At 41.5% G+C, this 23903-nt stretch overlaps 1 protein-coding gene and 1 long non-coding RNA gene across 2 annotated transcripts in view; one reads left to right on the top strand and one right to left on the bottom strand.

Moving 5' to 3' along the window:
• Nucleotides 1–12186, top strand: LOC117804694 (arg8-vasotocin receptor-like). The gene is made up of 2 exons (XM_034673011.1): nucleotides 1–1208; nucleotides 7794–12186. Exons 1-2 carry the CDS (start codon nucleotides 245–247, stop codon nucleotides 8066–8068), a joined length of 1239 nt encoding a protein of 412 aa, XP_034528902.1. The 5' UTR covers nucleotides 1–244; the 3' UTR covers nucleotides 8069–12186.
• Nucleotides 7103–23903, bottom strand: part of LOC117804696 — a 26443-nt gene continuing 9642 nt past the window's right edge. The window contains exons 5-6 of the long non-coding RNA XR_004629224.1: nucleotides 12389–12523; nucleotides 7103–8105 (exon numbers count right to left, since the gene is read on the bottom strand). This is a non-coding gene — a long non-coding RNA (uncharacterized LOC117804696). The remainder of the gene's footprint in view (nucleotides 8106–12388; nucleotides 12524–23903) is intronic.

Below are 23903 nucleotides of genomic sequence, written 5' to 3' on the forward strand. Positions count from 1 at the left end.
TCAGAACTGAACCAGGAGCAGCTGTGCGTCAGGAGAGGAAGACTAACTGGATTTACTGTTTCTGATTTATTATTCCTCCTCCTTCTTCTTCTTCTTCTTCTCCTTCTCCTTCTTCTTCTTCTTCTTCTTCTTCTTCTTCTTCTTCTTCTTCTTCTTCTTCTTCTTCTTCTTCGTGCATCAATGTTCCATGAGGTGAGGTTGTCCCCCATGTTGGAGTAGTCTGGGGGTTTTACGCACAGCCACCATGCTGTTCCCCTGGGAGACCTCCTGTAACCTCACGGGGGGCAGAAACTGCACCGAGGAGTCCAACTCCACGGTGCAGCAGCTCGGGACCGGGAACCTGAGCGTGAAGGGGGACCCCTCAGACCGGTTTGGTCGGAACGAGGAGGTGGCAAAGATCGAGATCACGGTCCTGAGTCTGGCCTTCCTCGCGGCGGTGGTCGGGAACGTGAGCGTGCTGCTGGCCATGTCCCGGACCCGGCGCAAGCTGTCCCGGATGCACCTGTTCATGAAGCACCTGAGCCTCGCGGACCTGGTCGTGGCCTTCTTCCAGGTCCTGCCTCAGCTCTGCTGGGAGATCACGTTCCGCTTCAACGGCCCGGACCCCCTGTGCCGGATCGTGAAGCACCTGCAGGTCTTGGGGATGTTCGCCTCCACCTACATGATGGTGATGATGACTCTGGACCGCTACATCGCGATCTGCCACCCCCTGCAGACCCTCCATCAGCCCACCCAGCGCGCGCACATCATGATCGGGTCCACGTGGCTGTGCAGTCTGGTCCTCAGCACCCCGCAGTACTTCATCTTCTCCCTGAGCGAGGTGCACCCCGGCTCGGAGGTCTACGACTGCTGGGGCCACTTCGTGGAGCCGTGGGGGGTCCGCGCCTACATCACCTGGATCACACTCGGGATCTTCCTCGTGCCCGTGGCCGTGCTCGTGTTCTGTTACGGACTGATCTGCCACACCATCTGGAAGAACCTGAAGTATAAGACCAGGAGGAAGAGCATGGGGGTCAGCGCCGTGGCTGAGGCCAGTAAGTCCGGGATCCTAGGCAGGAACTCCGTGAGCAGCGTCAGCACAATCTCACGCGCCAAATTACGCACGGTGAAGATGACCTTCGTGATCGTGTTGGCCTACGTGGTCTGCTGGGCGCCTTTCTTCACGGTCCAGATGTGGTCTGTGTGGGATGAGAACTTCTCCTGGGACGGTAAGGGTCTGACTCTGAAGCTAAAATACCTTATCCACTAAAACTAGATCATCTGGAGCAGCTGACCGCGTAAAGACTCCATGAAGGCACACATTAGAGATTTAATCTGGGGTGTATGGGAATAAAACTCCTTAAAGGTGACATATTCTGCTCTTCTTCATCAACATATATTGGTCTAAGACAGGCATGTCCAAAGTGCGGCCCGGGGGCCAATCGTGGCCCAGGGTCCATTTATTTATGGCCCCAAGCTTCCATCTTAAAATGTGTTATTTATAGCACAGATATTAATCACCTCCTGAATCATCTGTTCATTTACAGTTTCTTTCAAGCGACCTCTTAAAGTAGACCGGTTTTCAAATTAATGTTTTTATCATGATGTGAAAATGTTCTTGATGAACACTAAAAGCTCAGAAGACACAAAAGGGGACACAAGACAAGATCAAAATTATGAAATTGTACAGAAAAGGTAAAATTTGGTGCGTAAAAAAATGTTCAGAATGCAGGAAAATAATTATTTAGTTCTTAAAATGTTGTCTGCTGGTCAGAAAAGACTAAAAAACAACATGAAAAAGATGTGTGATGAATCCAGATCCTGATCCTGCCATAGAAAATAATGAGACAATATTTTTCCCACATTACCCGACCCGAATGAAAAACATTTTCCTCCAGAAGAAGATAAAGTTTTCTAATGTTTACATGGCTTGTGGAGAACTGAGGACTACCTAGTTACTGATTTATTGAGAAAGAATTTAAAATGATTGTTATCAAATAGAGATTTAGTATTTAACTTTTATGATTCCTAAGTCTCAGTAGGAGCCACTGGCCCTGAGGTATTCTGACAACATCAAATGTGTCCCTCTTTGAATAAAGTGTGGACACCCCTGGTCTAAGAGGTCCCCAAAACATGTCTTTAAAGTTTATGCTCATAAAAACTCTTATAAATCAGATTCTGGTCTGCCTGTAAACCCCTCTTCTTCAGCCCTGCTCAGAACAGGCTGTTTTCTGTGTCTGTGCCTTTAAATGAGAATGAGCTCTCTGACCACGCCCCCTCAGGAAGTGGGTGTGGCCTCGGCTGTCCAGCACGTTGATCTAATGTTTCCATGTTGGCTGAATATACACGGCTGCTCACAGACCCGCGTTACTTCAACCCTCTGAATCTGATCCAGAATCTGATCCTGACGGAGAGGCGCCTGCAGCAGGACCTTTCTGAACCATTGGTCACAGATTTAGTGTTTCTTGTTGTTTTATTTGTCAGCATGTCGACGTGTGTCTTGGTACACAGCTACCAACATGTAGCTATGTGGCTATGCTAACTAGCGCTAGCACTTATCCATGATAAATAAAAATCATCCACTAGATCTTCAAATCTGCAGACGTGGGGAGTCAAAGCGACCTTTGTGTTTATTAAGACAGCCTACAACTAGCATGCCTCCCTCCTAAGCTCCTTGTTAGCACACATGTGTGCAGGGAATGAAAAACGGAGGAGGGGTTGAGTTGTATTTTATACAGTCTATGGGCTGAACAAGCTCCGAGCTCTGACTTCCTGTTACAGACCGGATGGCGTTGTGACGTATGAAAAACACTGAAAACTGAAACGGCTGGTTTCAGCACACATTTACAGAAAGGTGGAGAAATCAGAACAGGGACAGAATGGAGTCTTTGACTTTAGAGAACCATTACAAAGTCCATTTTGCATGATATGTCACCTTTAATATAACATATTCATTAAAACTAGATCATCTGGAGGAGCTTACATGTAATGACTCCAGTACGGCACACATAGAGATTTAATCTGGCTTGTATGGTAATAAAACTCCTTAATGTGTCTGCTCCAGTCCTCCTAACAACCTCTACCTTTGTCTTTGAGTCTGATACACTGTTGGAAATGTTTTACAGCCACACGAAACACACACATACTTCAGCTGCAGCACTTCAACCATTCAGAGCTTTGCTTCCACCTCTGTTCTTCAGTTCACTCATTTGAAGAGGCCAGACTATCAAGAGGAAAGAGCAAAGATCACTAAAAGGTCTTAAAATCAAAACCCACTTTTCAAGTCCTGTGAGGCGGATTAATGATTTTATGTTTCATCCACTTCTGAGCACAAAGACACGATGGGGATTTCTTCACACAGACACAGACAGCTGATTGAGGTCAGAACCAACTCAAGAGATATAACAGCAAGAAAGTTATATAAAGAAACTACATGAATGTCACTATGGATCAGAGACTGTTATGCTTATAATAATATATGATCTGTTATTATGAACCTGATGTCTTGAGCAGGATGAGGCAGAGACACAAATCTTTTGGGATTAGTTCCAGCTTCAAATGAAAATCAGCACTGATGTGAAAAAGGTTAAAGCTCCTGTGAGGATTTTAAACTGGGTTTAAAACAGACTGAACTTAACATTGATGCTTCTATATGAAATATTAAAGCTCCTAACCTCTGCCGCCTGGTAGGTGTCAGATTAGGAAACTCACAAAGATGGCAAAGATTCACAATGAATCAGTTAAAAGAAAGCAGGGTGATATTTTTCATTGCTCATGTACAGGATGAGATCAACACAGAAATAAGAGGTTCCACTTTGTCCACAGGGGGGCGCCAAAGATCACAAACCAAAAGTCCCCCACTGGACCTTTAATGTAATTTTTTAACAGTATGCACATTTTCACATGTTTTATCAAGGAGAGTTTCCACTAAGTCATCATCCCTAAGAGACAGAGCAGATTAAATGATTATATGAAGACAGATGTGACCGTAAAGAGGACCTGTGACAGGCATGTTGGATACAAATATAATAAAGGCTTTGAAATCTCTGCAGTTTGGAAAGTTTCAAGCACCAGACTTCTGGCTCAGATTTAGGAATAGTGTGTTGAGTTAAGTGTCATTAGCTATGTAAGTTTAAATATGTTTTTAAAAATAAGGTAAAGAAAAATGTGACAATGTGTAAGCTCCTGTGAAACTTCTGATAAGTGTTGACTTTAGCGCCCCCTGTGGACAGAGTAGTACTTGTTATTTCTGTTTATTTTATTTGAAATATCAATGCTTTTTACCTTGAAAGACAAATGCATGACTCAGTGAAAATCCTTGCCACTGAAAAGGGGAGAAAAAGTCACTACAACTGGAACCTGTCCTAACCTAACCTAACCTAAGCAGCAGCTTCAGAAATAAAAAACATTACAGAAATATTTCATCTTAATGCTGAAGTTATGATTTACTTTAGTAGCTCATAGAGACAGTACCATTAACTTCAATCTGTTTGATAACTAGCTAAACACTCAACACTGTAGCTTTAAGGATCTAAAGTCACACAAATCTACCGTCGTCTGTAAATCAAAATAATAACTCATCGTTGACTTTAAGTTCTCAGGCGAGGTTCCAGCATCAGAACAAATATGTGAAAGGCTCATGTTTGCTTAAATTGTTTCTCTATCTTCATCTGTGCCTTATGCAGATTTCACTTCTCTTAATAGGGAACTACAATAAAGCTAAATCATAAAGTACAATAACTTCAGCCACTAGAGGTCACTAGAGGTCACGAAGAAGGTTCGTAATAATACTTTAGAAGATTTTCAAACTTGTACGTTGAGCTGAAATCTAGAAATGTTGTTATTACAACCAAAAATATGAAAATAGCAGGAGTTGTGTTTGCCATCGTTTTCCTCAGACGTCTTCTGCCCGCTAACTGTCAATACAGTCAATGCTAACATGAGTTCATGAGGTTTACAAGATGCTATGAAAGCCTTGTTTTACCGTCCTGGTTTACTTTTTAAGATGCCGTTGGTTTTGTGGCTGGTTGAAATACTGGACCAGAAGATGGTGTTCGATGAAAGTCAGATGATTAACAAAGTTTTACCAGAGAGACATTTAAACCAGAGGTCAGGAAAACCATCAAATGATGAATGTATTAACAATAAATCTTCACGTATCTCTGAAACAGAACCGCCGGGACTTTAAGTGCTTCACAGAGTGAGAGGTTTAGTAAAGTTAGGAAGTCAAACTGGACTAAAGAGAGTACTTCAGGTGATTACAGACGGGGATAAATCCTCCAGAGATAAATAAGCAGTCAGTGTAGCGTCATTTTCATATGATGGAGATGAGGATATTACTCAGCAGCCTCAGAGTCAATTCAAACCGGCCTCACTCATCCTGAAAGAGTCGCTCACTCAACTGAAGAATTTCAATTTCCCAACCAGAGAGAGTTTTCTGACCCGTGAGAGTCCAAGTGCTGCTCCGAGTCGTCTTTGAACCTGACAGGAATACATTTCACAGGAACCCCGAGCCCGTCTTCTCTCTCTGGATTCAAAACAGTCCAAAAGGATCACTTTGAAATTCAGCACCAGACGCTTTCATCCAAACATGAAGAGCGGCTGTCAGAGCTGAAAAACTTTACTTTCTGAGAGAGGAATTCAAATTCAACCAGTCTCTCTGGGTGGGTCTCTGATCCCGGACCATGATGATGGATGGAAGACTCATTAGACCCAATTTATTATAATCGTTTCTAACAGAGCTCACAATTATCTGATTTATTAACACCATGCTTTTCCAAGTTTGCAGTTCAAAGCATTGAAATGCTAAAGTTGGAGAAAACTAACTGAAAGTTTGTTTAACTGGCAGGAACCAGAATCTACGTCTTTGTCTGAGACCTAGCTTGTAGCTTATCTTGTGTAGCCAAGTCTGTAATCAGTCTTGGTCTCAAGAACACTCCTTTAGGGTCTCAGGATTGGGAACAAAACCATTTCTACTCAGTCTTGTTTTGGTTTCAGACTGGACGGCCTCTGGATGTTAAATCAAGACCATCACTGAGAGTAGAAGGAAAATGCCTCTTTATAGTTTCCCCTGGTTACAGACACAATCCTCCCAAAGTGAAGGAGTGCATGGAAATGAGAGGAAGAGAGACTGTGTGTAGAGATGTTCACAAACTCATCTGCTACCAAGCTTGATTTCTGAAACTACAAGAAGTTACGTGCAAACCAAAAACTGGTGTAGATTGTTGGAGCTGTTGACAAATCCAAGTAGACCGAAAGGAGGCGTCAGCGGGGTCAGAACCTCGGTTGATGTATAATCAGGACAGTGCATGCTACTAACTGATCTAAGCTCTCTCTCTCTCTCTCCTCTGACAGTCGTAATGGCGGATTATGTAAACCATAGACTGTAAATAAAAATGGACAGCGTTGCTCCGCCTCCTCCCGTTGTACGGTTCTGAAGCCAAAAAATCCCACTCCAGGGCGCAGCAAGAGTCTGCAAAGCCACAGAATTTCTGTGGTTGCCATGGTAATTTATATGTTGCCACGGTAACGAGCTCCGCCCTACAGCGTAGCGTCACAAGATCCTACAGAGTTTCTCTCTACGGCGGCTGTCAATCAAAGTAAACAGGAAGTAAAACCCCGTTTTTTAACCTCTAATAACCAACGAAGAAGAAAGTGTTCAGGAAAAAGAGGCCTTGAACACAAAACAGTGAAACATTAAGTACATATCACCACAGTATACGGAGGGAGAAACATTCACACCACATGTATTTATTTTTTAAAGTTTGACTGCAGCCCCATTCACATGCATGGAGGAGACAGAGTTTTGGACCTATACTGCAGCCAGCCACCAGGGGGCAGACGCTTTGTTGGAAGCTTCACTTCCAGCCGAGTGAGATGCACCCTTGACTTAAACACAAGTCTGTCATCAAACTCAAAAGATCCCAGTATATCAAAATTAAAGTCACTTTTTCACAGCTGTACCATGGAGCAAAGAAATGTGTCAGTCTGGATTAGATTTTCTGATACTAAAGTAAATTAAGTTATGTCATACGAAACTACGATCAATGAAACATCCAGCACTCGTAATCAGCTGCAGCTTTCCAAGTTCTGCAGAAATACAAGAACTAACAAAGTCCACATGTTTGAAATGTGTTTAAAGAAATGCATTTATCATGAATGTGGAAAGATTACAGCTGAAGGCAGAACAAGAGTTTTATACATGACATGAAAAAGGACATAAAAGTAGATCATTATTATAAACCGTGCAGAAAGACTAAGATTCGTGTGCACGAATATTCTCAGGATGGAGGGAAATAAATGTTTAGTGGGGGGGTTAGGGTTAGACATTATTAAAATCAATGCAAGTTGTAGAAACAGATTTTATGCAATTTAATGTCTTTATGTATTTCTTGAATATTTACAAAAAGAAAAAAGAGGTCTTTTATTTTGTTAACTCTCCTGATGATTTTTCAGTGGTGGTCTTGGACTTGTCTCAGTCTCTGGTCTTGGTCTCAGTTAGCGTGGTCGTGACTACAACACTTATATAAACCTATATTTTTTATATTAGCAGGGTAAAGATATTTTCAAGAATTGTCCTCCAGCAGCTTCTCTCAGAAACAGGATAAGATCTTTGTTGCGTAAGTCTTCAATGTAAACCCAGAGAGAATAAAACCTGAGGTTCAAACTGGGTCTGAATAAACATGTAACAGGCACGGGGTCAGAAACTCCAACACACAGAGAAACTCCCTAAAGAGAAAAAGTAAACAGCTCAGATGAGCTGTTGACATCTCCGAGCGTGCCTGATAACTCGGTGTTTTTGTTTCCCTCTGCAGACTCTGAAAACGCGGCCGTGACGCTCTCCGCTCTGCTCGCCAGCCTCAACAGCTGCTGCAACCCGTGGATCTACATGATATTCAGCGGGCACCTCCTCTCGGACTTCGCCAGCAGCATGCCGTGCTGCCGTCCTCTCAGAAACAAGTTCACCCACCAGGACTCGGACAGCAGCATCCGGCGAACCACGCTGCTGTCTCGCCTGCAGGGTCCGCGTCTCTCTGAGCCCTTCAGAGACCTCAATCCTACCCCGAAACCCTGCCCGTCTGCATCATGACCCCCGGACCACGCCGTCTCTGTTTGCTGAGGTGGATCTGAGAGGACACAAAACACATGAGCCGGTCTTAATCTGCTGATGTGAAGCAGAGAGGGGAGGTATGATCTCATCGGAGGGCGCGGTCACACCTACACTTTGTTTTCTTTGGTCTGATCCGGAGGGGAACGTTTACTTCTTCTTCTGGTGTTGGTTTGTTTATGTTCTCATGACCTTTAAAATAAAGACTTTGAATAACTCTCCTCAGTCTGCCAGATCGGACAGAGTCAAAACAGATCCAGTCACTGTAACTGAAGCTATTAGCATGATGGCTCTGATTGTAATCTGTGCTGTAATTTAACTCTTCAGATCCATGATAACAGATGAAAATGAGCATCTGTCAACATGGGATTCATTATGTGCCACATGAGGAAACTACTGGCTCTCATACGTCAACATGTGTGTCCTAAGTCTCATAAACTGTGGCGCTACAGGGGTCAGACCGGATCTGCTGAAGTCTGGGTCAGTTGGACGGGTTCCAGTCTGGGTCAGTCGTAGATAAAATCATAAAATGCGTGGAATGAAGGGATTGAATCTTTAATCTTTCAATTCTGTTGCTGCTAGTTTCCTAAATTCATTTTTAGACATGTTTGATACCTCAGAGAAACGTTAAGTCGGCCATCTTTTATTCAGATAAGGAACAGGAGAGCTTCCTGTTGGAACCTACGAACGGACGGTGTTACCTCTTTCTCGTACATGCTGGAGAAAACATTCTTGATTTAGTTTATCCATCACAGTTTGTAAAGGTTTAGCCACTAACACTACTTGGTAAAGTTAAAGACTGTGGCTGTTGTGATAAAATGATAACACTAGCTCCTTCAGTTCAGTTACGTAGGTAGAAATTGTACGTACGTAGGAACAGTACATGAGGTAATGTTATGGACATCACTTCAAAGTTGTAGTACCTCAGTCTGTTTAGTAATGGATTTAATCACTCTTAAACTGCGTTGCCTGATGTCTGCTTTTTCTCCACTAGTACCAAATGCATCCACTAGAGGCCGCCACCTACACATGTGACCATAGCCTGTGTAAATAATGGACATAGTATCCGTGACGTCACCCATCTGTTTCTGAAGCTTTGTTTTGAGGCCGATCGTCGGCGGCCATATTGCTGCTGTCAAGCGATTGTAACATAAAGAGGCGGGCTTTGAGCCTCCTCGCCAACAGCTACAGTGTTCCCGCCTGTCAATCAAGTCAGCTGTGCCTCTCATTGGAAGACTCATAATGTTAATATCTTGATTCACCCCCCCTCACAGTGTGTGCCGATCGAGAAATGATCTATCCAGACTCCACTTGTCTTTTGAACCAGACTGTAAACATGTTTATTTCTGCTGTAAAGATCGTCTCTTTGAATTGGTGTGTATGTGGTTTCTGGTGTTTCTGCAGCCTGCCTCTAGTGGACACTCCATGAACTGCAGCTTTTAACACTTCTGCATTAGACTCATATTTTTAGATGGGAGGTTGCTGCTTGTTTCTATCATTGAAGTTAATTTTCATCATGCTGATTTATATCCAAGTGTTCATGCTTCTGAGAAATGTGTGAAACATGATTGACAGTGTGGTGTTTGTTTCTGGATTAGCATCATAAAAAGGGGAAAGGCACGAGAAAATGAAATGGTAAATGGTAAATGGACTTGTACTTATAAAGTGCTTTTCTATTCTTTCTGTCCACTCAAAGCACTTTAACACTACTCGCCACATTCACCCATTCATACCCATTCACTCACTGATGGTAGAGGCTGCTACAGTAAGGGACCATCAGTGTTAGCTAATCTCATTCGTTCACATTCGCACACCTCTGAACAACAGAGGGATCAGTTCAGTGTCTTGCTCAAGGACACTTCGGCATGTGACCGCCGGAGCTGGGATAGAACCGCCAACCTTTCAATTGAGAGACGACCGACTCTACCCACTGAGCCACAGCCGCCCCAAACAGCTCATAGTGTCTTCATTCAACTTCAGAATCTGTTCTGCAGTAAATCTGAGCCGACCTGAAGAATCTTTGACATCTCATTCAGAAGTTAAACGTCACATTATGTCACATCCTGCAGCTCTGCATGCCTCAGCTCCAACATATGTCACCAGCACATTATGCTAACGCCTGTTGCATCAGCATTTTGGCTTTGTTTGTTTTTACAATGGAGGCAATCAAAGTGCGTCGTCCATGTTTATATACGGTCATTGCTGCAGTGTTTTTCAACCTTTTATCAGCCAAGGCACATTAACACCAAAAGTGTTACAAAATGACACATTTAGTCTCTCAATTCATGAACCTATTTATCTGAGAGAGGGACTTTGGCTACTTCTTTAACTGCGTCAGGGTGAAGCATCTCATTTACAATGGCTTTCCACCGCCCAAATTACACTCTTCATCCGGGTTAGAATTCTGAATATTTATCCATCGCTGTTGTACGCCTTCGTCTTGTCACACACACCTCTACAATTCTATTTTCTTAAATTAACACAGTCATTAGTGTGCTATATTGTCACCCAGTGGGGGGGCAGTGCAGGTCAGTACATGGTTGAGTATTGAATTACTCCACCAGTCACTACACTGCAGGCTCAGACACACTACATGGGAAATGATTTGCAGAATATGAATCATATTTTTTGGACTAATTAAGTGAAATTGGAAAATGTCCAAAGGCTCACCTGACGATCTGTCACGGCACACTGTCTCACACGGCACAGTGGTTGAAAATCACTGCATTAAACTGTGTAAATAATGCGCTTTAAATATGCTGCACTGCATGCATGCACACGAATATCTCAATGCACTGTCACAGCATTTTTAAAGGTACTTATAACTAGTTTTATTATCACTTGATCAGCGAATCAGTACAATACAGAAAAGTTAACTCCAAACTAAACAAGTTTAAATATTCTGATTTGTTTTCCAAACACAGTTACGCTCACTGAGACCAGGCTCACTGAGACCAGGCTCACTGAGACCAGGCTCACTGAGACCAGGCTCACTGAGACCAGGCTCACTGAGACCAGGCTCACTGAGACCAGGCTCACTGAGACCAGGCTCACTGAGACCAGGCTCACTGAGACCAGGCTCACTGAGACCAGGCTCACTGAGACCAGGCTCACTGAGACCAGGCTCACTGAGACCAGGCTCACTGAGACCAGGCTCACTGAGACCAGGCTCACTGAGACCAGGCTCACTGAGACCAGGCTCACTGAGACCGGCTCACTGAGACCGGCTCACTGAGACCAGCTCACTGAGACCAGCTCACTGAGACCAGCTCACTGAGACCAGCTCACTGAGACCAGCTCACTGAGACCAGCTCACTGAGACCAGCTCACTGAGACCAGCTCACTGAGACCAGCTCACTGAGACCAGCTCACTGAGACCAGCTCACTGAGACTAACCCGGGAGGTTACTGTCAATAAAAGAATATAAAACACTACACATGTATGAAACAGTGATCTGTAAATGCACACCAGCTTTGGATCATCAGTGATGTCTGTAGTCTGTAAATGTTCTCAGATGTGATAGTTTGTACAGTCCTGATGAAATGATTGTAAGCTTTTTTAAATGTACTTAATCAGCAGACACTATGATGGTTATTATGTGGAAGGAGTGTATAAAGATAGAGAATTTAATGTCCTATATTGTGATTTAATATGTTTAATTGGAGTGAAATGAACCCTGTGAATATCTTTGACATGTTTGGACTCTGTAATGCTTCAGCTTCACTCATTAAGCCTCTCTAGAGAGTCTCTCTGTCGCTGCTGTAAAGATGTTGATCCGCTGTAACTCTGTACTCCAGTATGTCGTTCAAACATGTATTTTATTGTAAATTGTAAATAAATGATAAATATCCTGTGCGTCATCAGACGTCGTGCTTCTGTCTCTGCTCCAGGTTGTTTGTGGTTCTTGTGTAACTGCAGTGACTCAGATGCTTTTAATTTTTGGTGTTTTAAAGAGAAGAAAAACAACAACAGCTCTCGACACGGGGGACAATGGAGAGTGGTGACCTGTCCTGGTGGAAGACTAATTCATCTGTTGTTTTGAAGCTGTGTCAGAGACTGAAATAGCTCAATAAATGTTAAATGGATTTTAAAAATCTGTATTCGGATGCTGTCGTCTTTGACATTTACTCAAGACAAGTCATTTTGTGCAGGACTTCTTTTACATGTGGAAAACTCAGACGCACTTTTGGTGAAATGTGAGTTACACAATATTTAGGTTGTGTAAAAATGTACTACACAGTCTGTTTAGAGGGTCTGAAAGGGGGAATTCAAAGTACCAGGCGGTTAACATAAACGTCTTACCTCCATTATAAAACAGGAGCTGTTGAGGAAGGCAGGATGTCAGCGTGGGTGTTGACATGATTGGCGGTTCTATAATTCTCCTCTCTGGTTTCTGACTGAGGATCTGTCAGCTCTGACGGGCTACTCTTGATTTGTCTGAAATGAAACAGAATAAAAAAAGATGTCAGCCCAGTAATCACCTGTTCCATGTTTTGATCCCTGATTGATGCTCATAAGGAAACGAGGAGGAACCTGGAGGCTGATCTGAACCCTGCTCTGAACCTGGATGCTGCTGATGAGAGAGCGTGGTTTCTGAGTCAGAGATGTGGGTGTTAAGAGTAACTGCTGAAGGACACTCTTTACTTCACTTTGATTCAAACAGCAAAGACTGTTTATAATCCAAAATGTTTTATTCACAGCAAAACAACACCTGACTCATCGATGAAAACTACAGGTCAAATCTTAAATGGAAGAAGAACAACCTGAATACGATAGAAATACAGCTTTATGTTTGACTCTTGTATCTGTGGGCAACTAATGCTCAAACCTAAAGTCTATAACAGGATCAGACAAACATGAGAGAGATGTGTGAAACTGATCATGAGTAAGTTAGTGATCTGATGTTAGAGATGTTATATGTGGCGTGACGTAAGGAGATTTGTTGTCGTTTATTCCAGTGTCCTACATGACAGTCTGGTATTTGTTCATCCCACCCTTCGTCTAAAATCCACTCTACACTTGTTCTCACGTCACCCGACTTCAAACTCATGAAACAAAGAGATAGTGAAATTAAAAAAAGAAACAACAACAGAGGAGGAGAGCAACCGGGGGAGTCACGCTTTGTAGTGTTTAACCATAGACTGTATAAAATATGGACGTAGTATCCGTGACATCACCCATCTGTTTCTGAAGAGCTGTTTTGAAGCCAATCGGCGGCGAGTTTTAGCCTCCTAGCTAACAGCTACAGTTTTCCCACAGGCAGCTGTGCCTCTCATTGGAAGACTCATAATCTCAATATCTTCTAAATTACTGAATTAGAAAAAAATTCCCCCCCCCTCACAGTGAGAGGACATCGAGAAACGAGCGATTCAGACTACACTCATCTTTTGTACCAGGCTGTAAACATGTTTATTAATGCTGCAAAGATCAGCTTTTCCCCATTCATGTGTATGTGACTTCCGGTACTTCTGGAGCCAGCCTCTAGTGGATCCTCGATGAACTGCAGCTTTTAACACTTCAGCATTGACTCATATTTTTAGACCGGAGGTTGCCGCTTGGTTTAACCAATGACCAATCTGCCTTACTAAAATATGACACGACACGCAACCACACGATGAACTTTAATACAACACGACACGCAACCACACGATGAACTTTAATACAACACGACACGATGCAACACGATAAACTTTAATACAACACAACATGATGCAACATGATAAACTTTAATACAACACGACACGCAACCACACGATAAACTTTAATACAACACGACACGCTGCAACATGATAAACTTTAATACAACACGACACGCAACCACACGATAAACTTTAATACAACACGACACGCAACAACACGATAAACTTTAATACAACACGACACGCTGCAACACGATAAACTTTAATACAACACGACACGCAACCACACGATAAACTTTAATACAACACGACACGCAACAACACGATAAACTTTAATACAACACGACACGCTGCAACACGATAAACTTTAATACAACACGACACGATGCAACATGATAAACTTTAATACAACACGACACGCAACCACACGATAAACTTTAATACAACACGACACGCAACCACACGATGAACTTTAATACAACACGACACGCAACAACACGATAAACTTTAATACAACACGACACGCAACCACACGATAAACTTTAATACAACACGACACGCAACCACACGATAAACTTTAATACAACACGACACGCAACCACACGATAAACTTTAATACAACACGACACGCAACCACACGATAAACTTTAATACAACACGACACGCAACCACACGATAAACTTTAATACAACACGACACGCAACAACATGATAAACTTTAATACAACACGACACGATGCAACATGATAAACTTTAATACAACACGACACGCAACAACACGATGAACTTTAATACAACACGACATGCAACCACACGATAAACTTTAATACAACACGACACGCAACAACATGATAAACTTTAATACAACACGACATGCAACAACACGATAAACTTTAATGCAACACGACACGATGCAACACGATAAACTTTAATACAACACGACACGCAACCACACGATAAACTTTAATACAACACGACACGCAACCACACGATAAACTTTAATACAACACGACACGCAACCACACGATAAACTTTAATACAACACGACACGCAACCACATGATAAACTTTAATACAACACGACACGCAACCACACGATGAACTTTAATACAACACGACACGCAACCACACGATAAACTTTAATACAACACGACACGATGCAACACGATAAACTTTAATACAACACGACACGCAACCACACGATAAACTTTAATACAACACGACACGATGCAACACGATAAACTTTAATACAACACGACACGCAACCACTCGATAAACTTTAATACAACACGACACGCAACAACACGATAACTTTAATACAACACGACACGCAACCACACGATAAACTTTAATACAACACGACACGCAACCACACGATAAACTTTAATACAACACGACACGCAACCACACGATGAACTTTAATACAACACGACACGCAACCACATGATAAACTTTAATACAACACGACACGCAACCACACGATGAACTTTAATACAACACGACACGCAACCACATGATGAACTTTAATACAACACGACACGCAACAACATGATGAACTTTAATACAACACGACACGCAACCACATGATGAACTTTAATACAACACGACACGCAACCACATGATAAACTTTAATACAACACGACACGCAACCACACGATAAACTTTAATACAACACGACACGCAACAACACGATAAACTTTAATACAACACGACACGCAACCACATGATAAACTTTAATACAACACGACACGCAACCACACGATGAACTTTAATACAACACGACACGCAACCACACGATAAACTTTAATACAACACGACACGCAACAACACGATAAACTTTAATACAACACGACACGCAACCACATGATAAACTTAATACAACACGACACGCAACCACACGATAAACTTTAATACAACACGACACGCAACCACACGATGAACTTTAATACAACACGACACGCAACCACACGATAAACTTTAATACAACACGACACGATGCAACACGATAAACTTTAATACAACACGACACGCAACCACATGATGAACTTTAATACAACACGACACGCAACAACACGATAAACTTTAATACAACACGACACGCAACCACATGATAAACTTTAATACAACACGACACGCAACCACACGATGAACTTTAATACAACACGACACGCAACCACACCATAAACTTTAATACAACACGACACGCAACAACACGATAAACTTTAATACAACACGACACGCAACCACATGATAAACTTTAATACAACACGACACGCAACCACATGATAAACTTTAATACAACACGACACGCAACAACACGATAAACTTTAATACAACACGACACGCAACCACATGATAAACTTTAATACAACACGACACGCAACAACACGATGAACTTTAATACAACACGACACGCAACCACACGATAAACTTTAATACAACACGACACGCAACCACATGATGAACTTTAATACAACACGACACGCAACAACACGATAAACTTTAATACAACACGACACGCAACCACATGATAAACTTTAATACAACACGACACGCAACCACATGATAAACTTTAATACAACACGACACGCAACCACACGATGAACTTTAATACAACACGACACGCAACCACACGATAAACTTTAATACAACACGACACGCAACCACACGATAAACTTTAATACAACACGACACGCAACCACACGATAAACTTTAATACAACACGACACGCAACCACACGATAAACTTTAATACAACACGACACGCAACCACACGATAAACTTTAATACAACACGACACGCAACCACATGATAAACTTTAATACAACACGACACGCAACCACACGATGAACTTTAATACAACACGACACGCAACCACATGATGAACTTTAATACAACACGACACGCAACAACATGATGAACTTTAATACAACACGACACGCAACCACATGATGAACTTTAATACAACACGACACGCAACCACATGATAAACTTTAATACAACACGACACGCAACCACACGATAAACTTTAATACAACACGACACGCAACAACACGATAAACTTTAATACAACACGACACGCAACCACATGATAAACTTTAATACAACACGACACGCAACCACACGATGAACTTTAATACAACACGACACGCAACCACACGATAAACTTTAATACAACACGACACGCAACAACACGATAAACTTTAATACAACACGACACGCAACCACATGATTAACTTTAATACAACACGACACGCAACCACACGATAAACTTTAATACAACACGACACGCAACCACACGATGAACTTTAATACAACACGACACGCAACCACACGATAAACTTTAATACAACACGACACGCAACCACACGATAAACTTTAATACAACACGACACGCAACCACACGATAAACTTTAATACAACACGACACGATGCAACACGATGAACTTTAATACAACACGACACGCAACCACACGATAAACTTTAATACAACACGACACGATGCAACACGATAAACTTTAATACAACACGACACGCAACCACATGATGAACTTTAATACACACGACACGCAACAACACGATAAACTTTAATACAACACGACACGCAACCACATGATAAACTTTAATACAACACGACACGCAACCACACGATGAACTTTAATACAACACGACACGCAACCACACGATAAACTTTAATACAACACGACACGCAACAACACGATAAACTTTAATACAACACGACACGCAACCACATGATAAACTTTAATACAACACGACACGCAACCACATGATAAACTTTAATACAACACGACACGCAACAACACGATGAACTTTAATACAACACGACACGCAACCACACGATAAACTTTAATACAACACGACACGCAACCACACGATAAACTTTAATACAACACGACACGCAACAACACGATAAACTTTAATACAACACGACACGCAACCACATGATAAACTTTAATACAACACGACACGCAACCACATGATAAACTTTAATACAACACGACACGCAACCACACGATGAACTTTAATACAACACGACACGCAACCACACGATAAACTTTAATACAACACGACACGCTGCAACACGATAAACTTTAATACAACACGACACGCAACCACACGATGAACTTTAATACAACACGACACGCAACCACATGATAAACTTTAATACAACACGACACGCAACCACACGATGAACTTTAATACAACACGACACGATGCAACACGATAAACTTTAACACAACACGACACGATGCAACACGATAAACTTTAATACAACACGACACGCAACCACACGATGAACTTTAATACAACACGACACGCAACCACACGATGAACTTTAATACAACACGACACGCAACCACACGATAAACTTTAATACAACACGACACGCAACCACATGATGAACTTTAATACAACACGACACGCAACCACACGATAAACTTTAATACAACACGACACGCAACCACACGATAAACTTTAATACAACACGACACGCAACCACATGATAAACTTTAATACAACACGACACGCAACAACACGATAAACTTTAATACAACACGACACGCAACCACATGATAAACTTTAATACAACACGACACGCAACCACACGATGAACTTTAATACAACACGACACGCAACCACACGATAAACTTTAATACAACACGACACGCAACAACACGATAAACTTTAATACAACACGACACGCAACCACATGATAAACTTTAATACAACACGACACGCAACCACATGATAAACTTTAATACAACACGACACGCAACCACACGATGAACTTTAATACAACACGACACGCAACCACACGATAAACTTTAATACAACACGACACGCAACAACACGATAAACTTTAATACAACACGACACGCAACCACATGATAAACTTTAATACAACACGACACGCAACAACACGATAAACTTTAATACAACACGACACGCAACCACATGATAAACTTTAATACAACACGACACGCAACCACACGATAAACTTTAATACAACACGACACGCAACAACACGATAAACTTTAATACAACACGACACGCAACCACATGATAAACTTTAATACAACACGACACGCAACCACACGATAAACTTTAATACAACACGACACGCAACCACACGATAACTTTAATACAACACGACACGCAACCACACGATGAACTTTAATACAACACGACACGCAACACACGATAAACTTTAATACAACACGACACGCAACCACACGATAAACTTTAATACAACACGACACGCAACCACATGATAAACTTTAATACCAACACGACACGCAACAACACGATAAACTTTAATACAACACGACACGCAACCACATGATAAACTTTAATACAACACGACACGCAACCACACGATAAACTTTAATACAACACGACACGCAACAACACGATAAACTTTAATACAACACGACACGCAACCACATGATAAACTTTAATACAACACGACACGCAACCACACGATAAACTTTAATACAACACGACACGCAACCACACGATAAACTTTAATACAACACGACACGCAACCACACGATAAACTTTAATACAACACGACACGCAACCACACGATAAACTTTAATACAACACGACACGCAACCACACGATAAACTTTAATACAACACGACACGCAACCACACGATGAACTTTAATACAACACGACACGCAACCACACGATAAACTTTAATACAACACGACACGCTGCAACACGATAAACTTTAATACAACACGACACGCAACCACACGATAAACTTTAATACAACACGACACGATGCAACACGATAAACTTTAATACAACACGACACGCAACCACACGATAAACTTTAATACAACACGACACGATGCAACACGATAAACTTTAATACAACACGACACGCAACCACATGATGAACTTTAATACAACACGACACGCAACCACACGATGAACTTTAATACAACACGACACGCAACCACACGATGAACTTTAATACAACACGACACGCAACCACACGATGAACTTTAATACAACACGACACGCAACCACACGATGAACTTTAATACAACACGACACGCAACAACATGATAAACTTTAATACAACACGACACGCTGCAACACGATGAACTTTAATACAACACGACACGCAACCACACGATGAACTTTAATACAACACGACACGCAACCACACGATGAACTTTAATACAACACGACACGCAACCACACGATGAACTTTAATACAACACGACACGCAACCACACGATGAACTTTAATACAACACGACACGCAACCACACGATAAACTTTAATACAACACGACACGCAACCACACGATAAACTTTAATACAACACGACACGCAACAACACGATAAACTTTAATACAACACGACACGCTGCAACACGATGAACTTTAATACAACACGACACGCAACCACACGATGAACTTTAATACAACACGACACGCAACCACACGATAAACTTTAATACAACACGACACGCTGCAACACGATGAACTTTAATACAACACGACACGCAACCACACGATGAACTTTAATACAACACGACACGCAACCACACGATGAACTTTAATACAACACGACACGCAACCACACGATGAACTTTAATACAACACGACACGCAACCACACGATGAACTTTAATACAACACGACACGCAACCACACGATAAACTTTAATACAACACGACACGCTGCAACACGATGAACTTTAATACAACACGACACGCAACCACACGATAAACTTTAATACAACACGACACGCAACCACACGATAAACTTTAATACAACACGACACGCAACCACACGATGAACTTTAATACAACACGACACGCAACCACACGATAAACTTTAATACAACACGACACGATGCAACACGATAAACTTTAATACAACACGACACGCAACCACTCGATAAACTTTAATACAACACGACACGCAACAACACGATAAACTTTAATACAACACGACACGCAACCACACGATGAACTTTAATACAACACGACACGCAACCACACGATAAACTTTAATACAACACGACACGCAACCACACGATAAACTTTAATACAACACGACACGATGCAACACGATAAACTTTAATACAACACGACACGCAACCACATGATAAACTTTAATACAACACGACACGCAACCACACGATGAACTTTAATACAACACGACACGCAACCACACGATAAACTTTAATACAACACGACACGATGCAACACGATAAACTTTAATACAACACGACACGCAACCACACGATAAACTTTAATACAACACGACACGATGCAACACGATAAACTTTAATACAACACGACACGCAACCACTCGATAAACTTTAATACAACACGACACGCAACAACACGATAAACTTTAATACAACACGACACGCAACCACACGATAAACTTTAATACAACACGACACGCAACCACACGATAAACTTTAATACAACACGACACGCAACCACACGATGAACTTTAATACAACACGACACGCAACCACATGATAAACTTTAATACAACACGACACGCAACCACACGATGAACTTTAATACAACACGACACGCAACCACATGATGAACTTTAATACAACACGACACGCAACAACATGATGAACTTTAATACAACACGACACGCAACCACATGATGAACTTTAATACAACACGACACGCAACCACATGATAAACTTTAATACAACACGACACGCAACCACACGATAAACTTTAATACAACACGACACGCAACAACACGATAAACTTTAATACAACACGACACGCAACCACATGATAAACTTTAATACAACACGACACGCAACCACACGATGAACTTTAATACAACACGACACGCAACCACACGATAAACTTTAATACAACACGACACGCAACAACACGATAAACTTTAATACAACACGACACGCAACCACATGATAAACTTTAATACAACACGACACGCAACCACACGATAAACTTTAATACAACACGACACGCAACCACACGATGAACTTTAATACAACACGACACGCAACCACACGATAAACTTTAATACAACACGACACGATGCAACACGATAAACTTTAATACAACACGACACGCAACCACATGATGAACTTTAATACAACACGACACGCAACAACACGATAAACTTTAATACAACACGACACGCAACCACATGATAAACTTTAATACAACACGACACGCAACCACACGATGAACTTTAATACAACACGACACGCAACCACACCATAAACTTTAATACAACACGACACGCAACAACACGATAAACTTTAATACAACACGACACGCAACCACATGATAAACTTTAATACAACACGACACGCAACCACATGATAAACTTTAATACAACACGACACGCAACCACACGATGAACTTTAATACAACACGACACGCAACCACATGATAAACTTTAATACAACACGACACGCAACCACATGATAAACTTTAATACAACACGACACGCAACCACATGATAAACTTTAATACAACACGACACGCAACAACACGATGAACTTTAATACAACACGACACGCAACCACACGATAAACTTTAATACAACACGACACGCAACCACATGATGAACTTTAATACAACACGACACGCAACAACACGATAAACTTTAATACAACACGACACGCAACCACATGATAAACTTTAATACAACACGACACGCAACCACATGATAAACTTTAATACAACACGACACGCAACCACACGATGAACTTTAATACAACACGACACGCAACCACACGATAAACTTTAATACAACACGACACGCAACCACACGATAAACTTTAATACAACACGACACGCAACCACACGATAAACTTTAATACAACACGACACGCAACCACACGATAAACTTTAATACAACACGACACGCAACCACACGATAAACTTTAATACAACACGACACGCAACCACATGATAAACTTAATACAACACGACACGCAACCACACGATGAACTTTAATACAACACGACACGCAACCACATGATGAACTTTAATACAACACGACACGCAACAACATGATGAACTTTAATACAACACGACACGCAACCACATGATGAACTTTAATACAACACGACACGCAACCACATGATAAACTTTAATACAACACGACACGCAACCACACGATAAACTTTAATACAACACGACACGCAACAACACGATAAACTTTAATACAACACGACACGCAACCACATGATAAACTTTAATACAACACGACACGCAACCACACGATGAACTTTAATACAACACGACACGCAACCACACGATAAACTTTAATACAACACGACACGCAACAACACGATAAACTTTAATACAACACGACACGCAACCACATGATAAACTTTAATACAACACGACACGCAACCACACGATAAACTTTAATACAACACGACACGCAACCACACGATGAACTTTAATACAACACGACACGCAACCACACGATAAACTTTAATACAACACGACACGCAACCACACGATAAACTTTAATACAACACGACACGCAACCACACGATAAACTTTAATACAACACGACACGATGCAACACGATGAACTTTAATACAACACGACACGCAACCACACGATAAACTTTAATACAACACGACACGATGCAACACGATAAACTTTAATACAACACGACACGCAACCACATGATGAACTTTAATACAACACGACACGCAACAACACGATAAACTTTAATACAACACGACACGCAACCACATGATAAACTTTAATACAACACGACACGCAACCACACGATGAACTTTAATACAACACGACACGCAACCACACGATAAACTTTAATACAACACGACACGCAACAACACGATAAACTTTAATACAACACGACACGCAACCACATGATAAACTTTAATACAACACGACACGCAACCACATGATAAACTTTAATACAACACGACACGCAACAACACGATGAACTTTAATACAACACGACACGCAACCACACGATAAACTTTAATACAACACGACACGCAACCACACGATAAACTTTAATACAACACGACACGCAACAACACGATAAACTTTAATACAACACGACACGCAACCACACGATAAACTTTAATACAACACGACACGCAACCACACGATGAACTTTAATACAACACGACA

The sequence above is a fragment of the Notolabrus celidotus genome, chromosome 21 (assembly GCF_009762535.1).
Source record: "Notolabrus celidotus isolate fNotCel1 chromosome 21, fNotCel1.pri, whole genome shotgun sequence".
NCBI classification, from domain to species: domain Eukaryota; kingdom Metazoa; phylum Chordata; class Actinopteri; order Labriformes; family Labridae; genus Notolabrus; species Notolabrus celidotus.